General features: G+C 39.1%; 2 protein-coding genes across 2 annotated transcripts; one reads left to right on the top strand and one right to left on the bottom strand.

The window, feature by feature from the left end:
* Positions 1 to 5,225: 5,225 nt before the first annotated feature.
* Positions 5,226 to 9,280, bottom strand: LOC121762046 (protein MODIFIED TRANSPORT TO THE VACUOLE 1-like). The gene is made up of 5 exons (XM_042157798.1): positions 9,072 to 9,280; positions 7,824 to 8,576; positions 7,480 to 7,635; positions 6,070 to 7,023; positions 5,226 to 5,626 (listed from the first exon to the last, which is right to left on the bottom strand). Exons 1-5 carry the CDS (start codon positions 9,276 to 9,278, stop codon positions 5,585 to 5,587), a joined length of 2,112 nt encoding a protein of 703 aa, XP_042013732.1. The 5' UTR covers positions 9,279 to 9,280; the 3' UTR covers positions 5,226 to 5,584.
* A 287-nt stretch (positions 9,281 to 9,567) lies between these two features.
* Positions 9,568 to 10,527, top strand: LOC121762047 (enoyl-CoA delta isomerase 1, peroxisomal). The gene has a single exon (XM_042157799.1). It carries the CDS (start codon positions 9,575 to 9,577, stop codon positions 10,301 to 10,303), a length of 729 nt encoding a protein of 242 aa, XP_042013733.1. The 5' UTR covers positions 9,568 to 9,574; the 3' UTR covers positions 10,304 to 10,527.
* Positions 10,528 to 15,769: the final 5,242 nt, after the last annotated feature.

Raw genomic sequence — 15,769 nt, 5'->3', positions numbered from 1 at the left:
AAATTTAAATATTAAATTACTATGGTTCAATTTTTTCCATTTGTCCTGTTCATAAACAAATTGACGTCTTTGGATGAGGTTAAAAACGACAATATAATAATAATAATAATAATAATAATAAAATATTTATTTTAGTGAAATTCTTTATTTTGAATATCATTAAAGACAATACTTTTTGCATGGATGAGATAATTGTGCTTCTTTAGAATTTCAGTAAACATCATTATTTAAATTCTATTAATCATATATACATAATGCCAAGTCCGCACACAACATATCTATACAACACTCACAATAAACAACATAATTATCAAGGAATCTAAATAGCAAAAAAAAAAATCATGAAACTCACATATATAAACAATTACTATACTAAACAAAATTCTAGATTGTGACATAAGTCACTCTCTAAGAATTTAAATATATTTTTTGCACCAATCTAACTTAGGAATATTAAAGAAAAATGCATAAGCTAAAGATCAAGCGTGCATTCCATATAAATAAATGTATATGGGGCAAGTATTTTTGTACCCCATCCTACCCTTTCTACTCACTTTTTAAAATATTTTTATGACTTAAAAAACATCTTAATATATTATTTGTGAATCAATCATTGGTACGGCTTGTTATTAATAGAACACAATATAGAAAACATATTTCAACTCAATTTAGCCCTCTTGGTATTTTGGATTTTATGCCTTTCCAGAATTAAATTGTTGGACCACTACACAATATCTCAAAAGTGCACATCGATCATTAGTGTATTAGTGTTGCTTCATTTTTTATTTTTTTTTTCATTTTTTAGCATTGCAACGAATGCCAGATTATTTCTGTAGATACTATATTTCTTGGGCAGTAAAATAACTACTGGTACTATAAGATTCATGAACTATAACTATTGGTATTATTATTATTATTATAGATTGAGACAGTAAAAATTGAATTTTTGCGTATATACATGTAAAATTGTAACAGTGCAAGAACTACTTATGGAATGTACATCTAACTAAATTAATACTTTTACAGATAATATAAACATGATATAGCTTATAATACCAAAATCTTCAGTATAAGAAATTCTATATAAATATTTTACTGGACCTTTCCATATATGGTTATGGATCGGTATTTTATCTAATTACAAAGCTTAGGTGAACAAGCCCTTAACCGCAACCATTAATGAGGTTAATTATGATATTAATTGCACTATTAATAACATTAATTACAGTATTTAAATATTAAATACTCCCTCCGTCCCGAGCTACTCGCTCATTTCTTTTTCGGCACGGAGATTAAGGAATGAGTGTATAGGAAAGTAAAAAATGATGGCTGTAGGTGAAAATTTTTACTAAAAATGATGGCTGTATGTGAAAATTTTTACTAAAATTTTTTATTAAAAATGATGACAGTAAAAATGAAAATTTTTACTAAAAATGGAAAGAGTGCAAGTATAATATTAATTTCGTTAATTATCTTTGGGTCCCATTAGTAGCGCATATGAGTGTAAACAAGAGAAGGAGAGAGGTTTTATTATTATACCAATTCGCAAGTTCATTTATTTTTATAAAACAATTTTTATGTGTTATAAGAGCACCCGCAACGCGGTGCCGTCGCCGTTCCTATGCCGTTCCGGAGGAACGGTTTCGCGGCGGCACGCGTTGCAGCGTGCGTTCCGTCGCCATTCCGTGCCGCCACCGTTCCCATGCCGTGCCGCGTTTCGTTCCTCCGGAACGCGGAACGAAACGTTCCGCCACGCGCCGAGGCGACGTGGCGGACTCCCATTCGACGCGTGAAGCCCACTCGCTGCCCCGCGAGTGGGCTTCGTCCCGATGACGCAATAATTCATTTTTTTTAAAAAAAATTTCGAATTTAATAAAAAAAAATAAAATTTTTTTTATTAACGGTAATGAGACCGTTAATTTTATAGCCGTTTGGTTTTTTTTTATTATTTATTTATTTACTCTATAAATACTCCTATTTCATACTCATTTCAATCACAAACACACATCTATTTCTCTCTATTTCCACCCCAATTTTCATCTCAAATCAACTCTATTTTCCTTCTCCCAAATTTAATCAAACTAATGGATCCTTATGAACAAATGCGTCAAATATTAGAACAATCACTTGAAGAAGATCGACGACGGGAGGCGGAAGAAGCCGCTCCGCCCCAACGTCGCTCCCGTACGTACATCCATCGTAACCGGGAGGAAGCCGCCGCAAGGTTAGTACGCGACTACTTCTGCGATAACCCGGTTTGGGGAGATACGTACTTCCGTCGCCGTTTCCGCATGGGGAAACCGTTATTTCTCCACATCGCGAATACTTTGGCAGCCCGGGAAGAGTTCTTCCAGGAAGGGTTCGACGCGGTCGGACGTCCCAGCCACACGACGCTGCAGAAATGTACTGCAGCAATCCGCCAGCTTGCGACTGGACAAACGGCCGACATGTTCGACGAATACCTCCACATCGGAGATAGCACTGGGCGAATGTGCTTGCTCAAATTCTGCAAAGGCGTCCGGGCAGCCTTCACCGACGAATTTCTCCGGAGGCCAAGCACGGCCGATTGTCAGTTCCTTCTCGACCTTCACGAAACAGTGCACGGATTCCCAGGGATGCTCGGCAGCGTCGATTGCATGCACTGGCAATGGAAGAATTGCCCGGTGGCGTGGAAGGGGTCCTACACGAGCGGCCACAAAGGTACCCACCCAACCGTTATACTCGAGGCCGTTGCCGACTACCGCCTTTGGATCTGGCACGCGTACTTCGGGGTCCCCGGGTCGAACAACGACGTAAACGTGCTCAACCAGTCCGACCTCTTGACCGAAGTTTTGGATGGTAAAGCGCCGGCCATCAACTTCGTCGCCAACAATCGGCTTTATAAAATGGGGTACTATCTCGCCGATGGCATCTACCCGAAGTGGCCTACCTTCGTGAAGACGTGCAGTGGGTCTGCGAACCCAAAGCAGGCTCTTTTTGCGCAGAAGCAGGAGGCTGCTCGCAAGGATGTGGAGAGGGCGTTCGGGGTTCTCCAAGCGCGCTTCAACATCATCAAAGCCCCGGCTCGTACGTGGTTCATGGAGAACATGGTCGACATCATGTATACGTGCATAATCTTGCACAACATGATTGTCCAAGACGAAGGACCCGAGGCGGGAAATTGGTTCGACCCCGAATCCCCCGGAAGCTCAACCGCAAGTAGTCCGCCTCGAAGTGGAGCGCATCCGTCTATACAAGAACGGTTATCTATTCGTGCAAGGACACGCGACTCTAGCGCCCACACCCAACTCCAACATGATCTAATTGAGCACATTTGGGCAAACTTTGGCGGATGAAATTATTAAAATTGTGTACTTTTATTTTTTTATGATTTTAATTGTGTGCTTTTTATTTTTTTAAGTTTAAGTTGTAACTTTGTTTTAATGTTGTGTGTTTTTTAATAAAATGTGTTTGTTTTTTTAATTGAATTGAGTTGAAATTAAAAAAAAATGAAATTGAATGAATAGTAATTTAAGGAACGGTTAAGGAACGGTTAAGGAACGAGGGTTGCAGGTTCCGTTCCTTAGTTAAGGAATGGAGTAAAAAAGTACAGTGGGGCCCTCAAATAGTGGTTTAAGGAACGGTTTAGGAACGGTATAGGAACAGCGTTGTGGATGGCCTAACAATTACCAATCTTTTATGGCAAGACCTGATTATGGGTCCATAGAAGAATTTCTTGGTCAAAGATGGTTGTCCATAGTGGTAAGCGTGATAGTAATAATTATTTTGATGAGAATGTGTAATTAATGTATTGAGAAAACGTGTTTCATTTGCAGTCTTGAGAGCAAAATGTTCGACGCATGCAATGATTCATTCAACTTCGAGTTGAAAGAGAAATTAAAAAGTTCATATATTATCAGTTCATTCAAAACGGTAAAGCTGCAAACTCTATTTATATATTTATTTATTAAAGACGATATGCACTTTTTTAATTTCTTCTTCCACTCAAAGTTGAATAGATCATAAATTACATGATCTCAAGAGGACAATTACAAAAGTAAACATGTTTCCACAATACATTTAATATAATACACTTTGCTATCAAAATAATTACACCATGGACAACCATTTTTGACCAAAGAAACTAATAATATATGTTACACTTTCGCATCATCGACTTCTCCAATACTATTATCACTACAAGGACTTCACCAAAAAAACTCTTCTATTCTATGTTACTTTTTGACAAAATGTTATAGTAATGTCATGACTTGCAAATACAATAAAATTGAAGTCCTTGTTGAAGCAAGCACAGTGCATGTAGTGTCTCTTTCGACAAGGACAAGGTTATGGATAGAGTTGGTTGTATTTTTTTAATTAATTCTTCCAACTAACATTAATTATTGCATAGGCTTATCCACCTTTGTTGCTGCCCAAAATTACAAAATAATACTGTGCTTTTAATTTAATAACATTATGCAACTAAAAAACACACGAATTTTTTTTAGTAGGTATACATAAATTTAATTTCAATTCATTCTAAAATATCATTTAATTATTCAGTATTAACAATTTCTTGATATTTAAATTTATTTTATAAAATAAAATCTTAAAATAATATATTTTTTTTGGGTGAACAACATTTGGGTGAACAACATTTATCATCCTTCTCTTAATATTATTTAATTTCATTTCACACATACAGACACTACTCAGCATCTTTGCAGTCCCCTATGTCAAAGGAATATCGCATATTCTAATTCATGATTCATCTATTGGAATTTAAATTATTAATGGAAATTCAAGAAGGCAACTGTTTTGGTCTGTTGCCCCAAGATTTCAAATACTGATTTTATTTTATTTTCCCAATGAGGGATAGATGTTGATATCTCATTTGTAGCTTTGATAGAGAGGAAACGTCTGTATCATTCGAATTAGGACGTCGATAAGGTTTTCAATTTCTTATTTTATTTCATCAATTTAGGGACGTTAGTCTCATTTTCGAAATCATTTTCAAAATTTGTAGTCTGCATCTCATTGTATACCATAATACCAAGCTAGTAAGACAACGCTTTAGATCTATTAGTTTATTTGTTTAACATTTTGATCACTTTTTCATGTAACTGCCTTTAGTTTGACTGATGTTGTTCATGTTTCAAAGATTTTCAGACTTAGGTGACTCCCTTAGGTTATTGCTATCAATTTTCACTGCTTAATTTTAGTAGTATTGAATTTATCAAGTTTTATTTTATCGACAAGAGATGAATATTATTACTGCAAAAAGTCTATCAGGCAATAAGCTCAATGGGCTATTACAAATAAAAGTACAAAAGTTAAAAATAAAAATAGACAACAACAATGAACAGTCATTTGATGACTGCACTATTTTAGGATCAAAACAAGTGTAGATGCAGCAACATTCATTCACACAACATCGGTCGCGCAGTTGCCTTCGGATGAAATCCTTTCGATTTTACCCTGTTTTTTGAAGTCCCAATACCAACACTTGTTCAATTCAAGAAAGGTAGCATCTTTTTTGTGGGCTGCTTCACTAAGAAGTAAGAACCCATGTCATGAAGCAAGAAATCCACACACATCAAATGAATCAAGTTGCGCGCTTGGTGTCACGAGCTGAGGCCACATGATCCTACAAAACCAACACAAGTAAGCAAAACACTTCCACAACTATCACCATCATGCAATATGTAGAGGTCAGGAGCATAGGTTACAAGTTACAACTGCTCGAACAGGAGATCGGTTCAGTTTGGAAAAAAAAGGAAAGTACTATGAGATTCCAGACAAATACTAGATTCTAAAAGTTTCAATGTATTCATTTGTATCATACTCTCAAAGGTCTTATTATCCATACTAGCTGACACTTAGATACTGCTGGAAGCGAAAGAATATTCTTCATTGTACAGCTAATAGGCCTGGAAAACCCATCACCACAAAATACATGATTTCCACAAGATCAAGATGTCATGATAACTTATAATACTAACTGAAGGAGTTGTCGAGTGCTGAAGCATCCCAATGGAAACTACTGTAACAATAATGATATACAGAGAGATGGAAACAATAAAAACTTACCGAAATAAAATCAAATGCTTTTGTATCCTCTCTTTTTGACCCATTCATCAATGAAGTTGGAGGTTGGGTAGCTATGCCGGGATTAAAAATATCTGGAAGGGGCGCTGCATTCCCTCCTACAGATCCAGGAGAATTAATAGTAGTACTGGATTGTAGATTCCCTAATTGATGTAAGTTGGACATTGCAGCTAGAAACTGCTGTTGAGCAAAGTGACTCCCCATGGCACTATAGTTCATCGGCTGAGAAGCAAATGCGGGATTGAACCCAAAACCAGAAGGGATATTATATGCCATAGCACCCATGGGGAACATGGCATTTACATTCATCTCAGAAGCTTGCAAAGGGAATGCATTATTTAAAGCAACATTAGGACTTTTATTATCTGCACTGGAAACCGAACCCAAAATGTTGCTACTAGTGTCATCACTACTTGCATTTTTCTTTGCAGAGGAATCATTTCCATTCACGGGCATACCATCCATCAAGTTGGTAGCATATTCACTAGAAGTTCCATTCTCCATGAGGACCTTGGAACTAGAATTTAATAGGTTGAATGGTTCAGATTCATTTTTATGAGCTGCTATGTGGGCCTCTGAGGCTCCTGACATATCAAGAGCCATCCCAGAAAATAAATCAGTAACACGGTCATTATCTTGACTTGTATGGAAGGAGACATCTGCGAAAGGGTCATCGTCAAAGTTCAGCTTGTTGGTGCTCTCACGATTGTCGAAATTGTCACCAAGTAAGTCATTGATCAGCGGAGCAACAGATGGTGGTGCATTTGTTACTTTTGGCTCACTTGCTGCTTTTGGTGGATCTTCCATGCCAAGAAGATCATCTGGGTCATCAGTGTTTATCATATCCGGTATCATTGAAGGCTGATGAATCTTAGTCGATTGCTTGAAATGGTTGGTTCCACTGCCATTTTGTTCACCACCCAGAAGACTCAATACCTGAAGCCACCACAAATTACAAACTTGTTATTCTGAAATGGAGAGAAGCCAAAAGTACTAATTCTGCTGTAGCTACAGTATGTAATTCTATTGGGAAATAGTAATAGAGTAATTCTTATGTGGATAGTTCACCAGTTACATACTTGATCCAGTTCCTAGATACAGGCACACAGGTGTATCCTAGATATAGGTACCTTGCATCTGTCATCTTATCATGATCTTGTATCCTTGCAACTTCACTTTAGTAGTTTTCAGTGCACCAATAATTCTATGTGATCATTGTTCCATGTTTCAAACCACACTGATATTTCATGAAATAAAAATTCAAAGAAATTCTGAAGAAAAGGTGCTAAAGATATCTCCGATTACTTCTCACTCAAACTCCACTCACTTAAATTTCATGACGAAAGATAGAACTAGAGGATACCTAAATGGGACTAAAAAGTAAAATCTCACCTTAGTTGCTTTCTCCCTCAAAGATGCTTGGGGAGATTCAGAGCATTGCACCACAACATCTTTGTTGTCACCGAAGTACAAAGAAATAACTGAAAAATGCCCATCATTCTTCTTCCTCAATAGTGCCTCAAGGACACATAGGGCTTTCATGCGGACCTAAATAAATGGGCATTTTTATCAAAATCCAGTAAGTGAAAATATTAGACATGATAATTTAGAGCACTATATTTCACTAGAAAGTTTCTTATAACTAGTAGAAAAATTTATACGAAACATCTGCAACATTGATGATCATCAAATTATTGTTATAATGTTAACCACAAATAATGGCACACAGCACAAACCTGCCACATAGGAGACCTCAGTTTCATTTCAATGGCATGCGCTAATGATTCGGAATCTAATTTTGAGGCCTCCACCAGGAAAACATGAAGTGCATCTCGTGTAGGCTGTAGCCGCACACCTGTTGATGTCACTATGGTCTCCAACAACTTCTCTTCGCGATTTTTTTGACTATAAGTCAAAGCAGGGTCTCCATTACTAGTTTCTGACTGGCTCGTAGAACTCTCTTCACCCCAGCTTCCAGTACCAGCATTTTTTGAAAAGCGAGAAGAGCTGTTATATTCAGCACGAGACCCAACCCCTTCATACCTATCAGAATAATCATTTTCTCTCGCCAAGGATCGTTCAAGATTTGGGCTTCTGTAACTTCCAGTATCATTACTTTTCCTCATGGAAGGAGATTGTTTTAAATTACTAAATCCCTGTCTAATTGTAGCACTTCCGATGTCAACAACCTCGCTGATGAACGACTTTCTATCATCTGATGGCATTTCATAGTTGGTATTTCCAAAACCTTGTATCCGACTGCGAAGACTGCTTTCTGTAGGCGCAGCTACGCTATCATCTGACGAAAATAAAGTAGATAATGTTTCTTGGGCTGTTTCTCGGACAGCCTTGTTCAACGCATCACCCTTCAGAGGATCTGGCTGGCCCCTGTAGTGGATTAACTGTCGTACTGAAACAGAATTCTTTTGCATCTCCCTTTTGAACTCTGCACCTGACTTTCCCACAGCATATTTTATGACCCTTAATGCCTGAAAACAAATTAATAACACATCAGATTTTGTTGGCATTACAATAACAAGGATTGAAGTACTTAAATCTGGTGGAGGTTCTTTGCCAGAGGCAGCTGACATCGAGATTAATACATACAATAGTTCTCAGTAATGCTGCCAATCCATTCAACAGTTATTCAACATGTCAATATTCTGCTAAAGATCTGGTTGCATACTTACATCCCTCACCCAAGTGATTCAAATGCTATGAGAAGTTTCTAAAATAACATAACGAAGTACTAACAAAACAAGCATGTCGAGACGATTATGCAGCTCAAGACACAGAAAGAGTATCAGATAACTTGAAGGAAAGAAAACTAACCTTAACCATGTAAAAGATCAGTACATTGAATTATGCTAACCCATAAAAATAACCGCAAAATTAACCATTTCAATCAACAAAACAGCGCACGATGATCAAATCAAAAATTCCGTACAGCTAAAAAAGAGCAACGAATAGCATAATTGAATAACCTTCTGTTTAACAATCGGCGATTTGTGATCGAGCCGTTTAAGGATGAATTGCGACACCTCTTTAACAATAGAGATGTGTGATGACCTCAGCAAATCGCAAATTTCCTCCAATTTGTAAACCGGAGTGACCTTATCCTCGTCCGAAGTCGCAACGTCGATCACTTTCGACCTCCAGTACGACTCCACCGCCCTCCTGCTCTGCTCCATCCTTCACCAAAATCACCTTCTTCGCTCCGCCAAATAAACAGATCGGTCAGCCGATCCGATCGATCGATCCTTCCACTCGATTCACCAATCAAACAAATCAATTGTTCAACGAATTACTCCTCGATCGATCGAGTAGTCAGCAAATATTAGTGGCCTATGTTCATCGAAATAGAATGAACAGTGGATTGGGGGTTTTGTTGAATATATAGTACATTTTAAATAATATTGTACTTATTTTTTATAATAAAAGATTATATAAATAAAAAGAGGGAACTCAGGTTGACACAGTGAGAGCGATGTGCAGTTTGGAGAGACGCGGCGATGTTTTCATCCTCACAATCACCGGCGACGATCAGCACCGCCTCAACCCCAATCTAATCGACTCAATCCGGGCGGCGCTCGCCCGGGTCAAGTCAGAATCGTCTCTCTCCGCCACGGCCCTCATCACCACAGCTCAGGGAAAGTTCTTCTCCAACGGCTACGATCTCAATTGGGCCTTATCCGACCCGGCCCGAATCCGGCCGAAAATCATGTCGAAGAAGCTCCGTCTCTTGGTGGAGGACCTAATTTCTCTCCCGATGCCAACAATCGCGGCGGTCAACGGGCACGCCTCCGCCGCCGGGTTCGTCCTCGCCCTCTGCCACGACTACCTCCTCATGCGGAGGGACCGAGGGTTCCTCTACATGAGCGAGCTCGACATCGGCTACACGATTCCCCGGTGGTTCGTGCAGGTTGTTAAAAGCAAGACGGAATCCCCGAGGATTTGGAGGGGAGTGGTGATGGCGGCGGCGAAGATCACAGCAGAGATGGGGGTGGAGTGGGGGATTGTGGATTCGGCCCACGATGGTGCTGAGGCGACGGAGGAGGCGGCGGTGAGGCTAGGGAGGGATTTGGTGGGCAGGAAGTGGGATGGGGAGGTGTACGCTGCAAATCGGAGAATCGTGTTTGCTGAGGTGTTGGCGGTGCTTGGCTCCGATGAGTCTGTGGGAGATTCGGGCGATTTCGAGGTGGTTTCAAGGTTGTGAACCCACTTTAACTATCCCCTATTTTTTTGGGTTGTATGTTCAGAAGTCAGATTGATGTGTGTAAAATAAAAGGGCAAATCGTGGTCATTAATCCTATATTTGATGCTGAAATTGTATGAGTTGGTGATGTAGATATCAGTAGGATCATCAATATCAGCTGATAATGATTTAGTTGTTGTCAGTTTCTAATTTTAGTAATGAAATGTTCCAATATTGTTCTTCAATTCCTCAAGCCATAGAAACACCGGGAGTGTTATGGCCTTCAAGTTGATTAGATGTGTTTCCGGCCTTGGTTGGTGGGAAATGAAACAAGTAGTAGTAGATAGGATTGTGAAAAGGCTTTTCCATGAAAAATAGGTATGAACAACAATCTGTGTTTGATATTGTAGAAACAGAAGTGGCAAACTAGGGGGTGTTTGGTGTGTGTGTTTAGCGTGTTGGGAGTGGATCCTTTGACAGCACCATGCTGTGCTTTGAAACGACGCCGCTTTGCCTCTTTCTTACTGCGTCTTCATTTTTTTTACATTACCGTTCTATAATACTAAGGGGCTGTTCAAGTTGGCTGACATGATATATGCTCAATTTAATCTGATCCGGTTTTGGCATTGTTCCATCATGGTTTTAATCCTTGAGTTCATTGTGTTCAAGCTTATAGGAATGCTTTCGGAAATACTAATTTTCTTTTGTTTGTCAATTTTTTTTAATAATACCCACCATATGCAATTCCAACTCTGCCCTCAATTGAAATGCGTCTCTCCATCGCTACCGGCCACCCCGGAATGGCCGGCATGCTGATAAGATATATCCTTAACATGTATTGCAGTTGGCCTTAGCTCCTTCAAAATCTCCTCAATCCTCCTTCCCCTATTACCCAATTCGCTATTACCCCCCAAATCCTCCCTCAAATCCCCACCAAGTTCACTTTCCCCTGCTCCACCATCACTAATTGTAGAATCCCCAATTCCTGAGACACCAGAGCTAGGGCTTGCACCTCTCTCGGTTGCAACATACAATTGCAAGGCCATCTTCTGCATCAATTTCAACATATTCAAGAATCCATTATTCCGAGATGGGGTTAAGCTCTGCTGCAACCCCAGAAGGGTTGCGAAATCGGGCGAAACCCTAACAATTGCAAGGGACGCGTTGCAGGGAGGAAGAGGAAGGAGGGGAGGAGAGGAGGGGTTGGTTTGAGGAAATTCTTTTGGTGATGGTCTTGGAGAAGATTTATCGATGAGGTGGTGTGGGGATTTTTGTGGGGTTGAAGAATGGAGCAGCGGAACGATGAAAGAGGGAAGAGATGGGTAAATTGGTAATCTCCATCCATTACTGGATCCGAATTTCGAGACAGGAAATGATATAGCATCTCCTTCGGCTGAATTGGTTTAAGAGGATACCTGGAGTGAACAGTGCGGGCCCGAAAAATAACAACGGGCTTCAGTAGGCTTGAACAATTATCTTGAACACCCATCAAGTCCAAGATATAAGCCCATTTATGCTCATATCAAGCAACTTGAACAGGCCCTAATAGTTTAGGACTTAGGGATTCCTCATAATTAGAATTAAGAGCATCTCCAGTGGGCGGATGTCCCACTCGGACATCCACTAGGACATCCCAAAAACACCTCCTGCCACGTCACTAGGACTTCCCATCCCACTGCTACGTCACTAGGACATCCCCTGCACAATCCGCCCTTCCCATCGCCCTTCCCACTAGGACTTCCCGCAATAAAAAAATCACAATAATGTAATTACGTAAAAACGGAATTATAATTTTGACACGGAATACGGGAAAGCACAAGTGGTGCGAATGAAATGAAGTTCAACGAGCCGTATATATAGAGTTTAAAAAAAATCACAATAATGTAATTACGTAAAAACGGAATTATAATTTTTGACACTAGAAACTTGTTAACACAAGTGGTGCGAATGAAATGAAGTTCAACGAACCGTATATATAGAGTTTAAAAAAAAATTAATTACCGGACGTCCGACCCACTCCACAATGGCGGACGTCCGCCCGCCCGTCGCCCGCACGTCCGAGGACACCCGACGTCCTCACGGGACGTCCGTATCCGACCTTCGACGCCACAATGGCGGACGTCCCGGTCGCCCGTCGCGGACGTCCGACATTGGAGATGCTAACAATGCCACCATTCTTTTTTTATGTGTTTCTTTTATTCCTTTTCTATATTTATATTTCTTTAATAATTAAATTTGTAAATTAGTTATTTTATTACATATAACAAAGAAACATAAGCTGGTTAATAATACTCCAATATGCATAATGAGTAGTATTTTTTCAATATAAAAAACTAAACTAAATTGAATTTGAATAAAAATAATATTTCTTCCCTCCGCAACATAGTGTCCAAGTTTAACCCGACATGGGTTTTAAGAAATGTGATGAAAAGTGAGTAGAAAAAGTTAGTGGAATGTAGGTCTCACATTTGTATATTAGTTTTATGGAGTAATAAAATATTGTAATAAGCTAGTGGAAAGTGAGGTCCATTTATTAAAAAAAAGAAAAAAATAAAGCAAAGTGGGATATTTCGCGGATGAATCTAAATAGCAAAACTGGACAACATTTCACAAATAAAGAGAGCAGTTATGGAATTAAGACCAAAATAATTGGCCACTTCATTAATTAGTTGCTCAAATTATAGTTATTTTTTTTACTGAACACTTAATTTAATTTAGTTATATCACTTTGGAGCATAGGGAAGTGTTATATTACTAACTCAATACTTAATTGTTAACTACAATTAAATAATAGCTCTTAGATATTCAAATCAAGGCCTAGATTATCAGCCTCGGAATGTCAATACGATCAACAAAAAACATCAATAAGGGTATTAAGGTCAATTTACAACAAATTAGTTGTAACTAACTTTTAAAAAATATCACATAACTTTAAAATGCATATAACTTTCCCGATTTAAATTATTTTTTCGCACAACATATCAAATTAAAGATAATTTCATAAGGATTCTAACGAGATCTCACTTGCCTATGTTCCGATGTCAAAATTTGTAAAAAATTCAAAAATATTTAATTTTTTCGTACAACAACAAATGTCAATATAGTATATAAAATATGTCAATATAATACATGTAGAATGTCATTCTTAAAGCGTGTTGACATTCTCAAAGCATTGTGTTGATATTTTCAAAGCATTATATTGACATTTTCATCCAAAACCCTAATTTGGTAGTTTTTTTTATCTTTTTCGATTTAATTAATAAAAACAAAAATTACACGTGGAAAATTTTAGACCACTAGATTTTTAAAATCATATGGTTTTAAATTAGTTGTACTTAGCAACTAGAGAGTGAGTTAGCAAGTGATCACTCCCTTGGATGATATCAAATAAATATTGTAAACATATATAATCATAAGTGTGTTATATTGCTAACTAATCCCTAAATTGCTAACTACAACTAAATGATATACATTGGAAAATGAAATCAAGGCACAAGATTATCCATCCATGAATATCAGTACAATTCACATAAAATGTCAATTAAGGTTATTAATGTAAATTGACCAAAAGTTAGTTATAACTAACTTTAAAAAAATATCCAAAAATTTTAAATAATTATAATTATTTTAATTTAAATTATTTTTTACACAACTTATATCAAAATAATTAATTTACAAATTTAATTATTAAAGAAATAGAAATATAAAAAAGGAAGAATAGAAAGATGCACATAAAAAAAGAACGGCGGCGTTGTTATTTGAATTCTAATTAGGAGGAATCCCCAAGTCCTAAACTACTAGTATAAGACAAAATATAGAACTGTAATGTAAAAAAAAGAAAAGAATGAAAAAGCAGTAAGAAAGAGGCAAAGCGGACATGGTGTCTAGAAAATTAATACTCCATCCGTCCCAAGATAAGTGAGCACAAACCTTTTTAGTACGGGATTTAAGAAAATGAGATTTTACTAGTAAAGTGGAAAATGAATAAAGTAAGAGAGTTTATAAATTAGAGAGAGAATACAAAAAAAGGAAATGAGTCACTTATCTTGGGACGTCCCAAAAAGGAATGCGAGTCGCTTATGTTGGGACGGAGGGAGTACAAAATTACTAATACACTATTTTGGTGTTGGTGAGTTACAGTAATGATTTTGGAAGTTGAACTAGGATGAATGTAAAAAAGAGATATATGCTAATATCATCCACAATGGCGGCGAGTGGACCGGCTAGCCGATTCCCGGCATTGGTCGGTCCGCTCGCCGAACCATTGCAGCAGGCGAGCGCCAAATCCGCGAGAAAAACGGTGAGCGCACGCCGATTCCCGAGCGCTCGCCGATCGGCTGGCCGCCATTGCAGGCTCCCGATCGGCGAGCGATCGGCCAGCCGATTTTTTATTTATTTTTATTTAATTTTCGAAACACTATATATACACGATTTGCACGTCATTTTCATTTGCACCACTTGTTTTAACGAGTTTTCTCTCTATCTTAATTTCTGTACAAGATCAACAACGCGAAATGAGTAACGCGGGTGGTAGTAGTGGTGGTAGTGGTGGGGATGATGAGGAGTACGAACGGTGAATGAACGAAGAGTTGGAGGCCTATACGTCCCATGAGATAAACCGGCTGATACAAAGGGCCTTGCAGCCTGCGGTACCTCGACCTCGACCCGTTGTCCACCGCCGAGCAGTGATTGAGTGGGATCACGTAGCTGCACATCAGCGGCTATATGAAGACTACTTTGCACCAGAGCCGCGGTTTAACGGCAACCTTTTCAGGCGGCGTTTTAGGATGAGCAGGGCCCTGTTTATGCGTATTGTTGACCCTTTGGAGCGTCGATATATGTGTTTCCGCTTCAGGCACGTTGCGGCTGGCAGACCCGGCCACACACCTATTCAATAGTGCACTGCGGCAATCAGACAGTTGGCCTACGGAGGCGCGGCAGACATGTGGGACGAGTACCTCCACATCGGTGAGACGACTGCCCTTGAATGTATGAAGTATTTCTGTCAGGGCGTGGTTGAAATATTCCGTGAACAGTACCTTCGAAGCCCTACCCCCGAAGACTGCCAAGAGCTGATGCAGATGCACGGGGAGAAGCATGGGTTCCCGGGTATGTTAGGCAGCATAGATTGTATGCATTGGGAGTGGAAGAACGCCCCGCTGCCTGGAAAGGGTTTTACACGACCGGCTACAAGGGAAAGAATCCCACAATGATCCTTGAGGCCGTAGCTGATTACCGGCTGTGGATTTGGCATGCATATTTTGGGGTAGCCGGGTCGAACAACGACCTCAACTTCGTCACCCCTTTTCAACGAGCAGTGCCACGGCATCGGTCCGGCCATCAGTTTTATCGCCAATGGGAACCAGCATGATATGGGCTACTACTTGGCGGATGAGATATACCCTAGGTGGCCCGTCTTTGTGAAGACGAACAGATGCGCATCAGATGAGATGAAGGGCGACAAGCACGGATTCATATATCTATATT

The sequence above is a fragment of the Salvia splendens genome, chromosome 13 (assembly GCF_004379255.2).
Source record: "Salvia splendens isolate huo1 chromosome 13, SspV2, whole genome shotgun sequence".
NCBI lineage: Eukaryota > Viridiplantae > Streptophyta > Magnoliopsida > Lamiales > Lamiaceae > Salvia > Salvia splendens.
The sequence above is the reverse complement of the archived record's forward strand: the minus strand, read 5'-3'. Positions and strand labels throughout refer to the sequence as shown.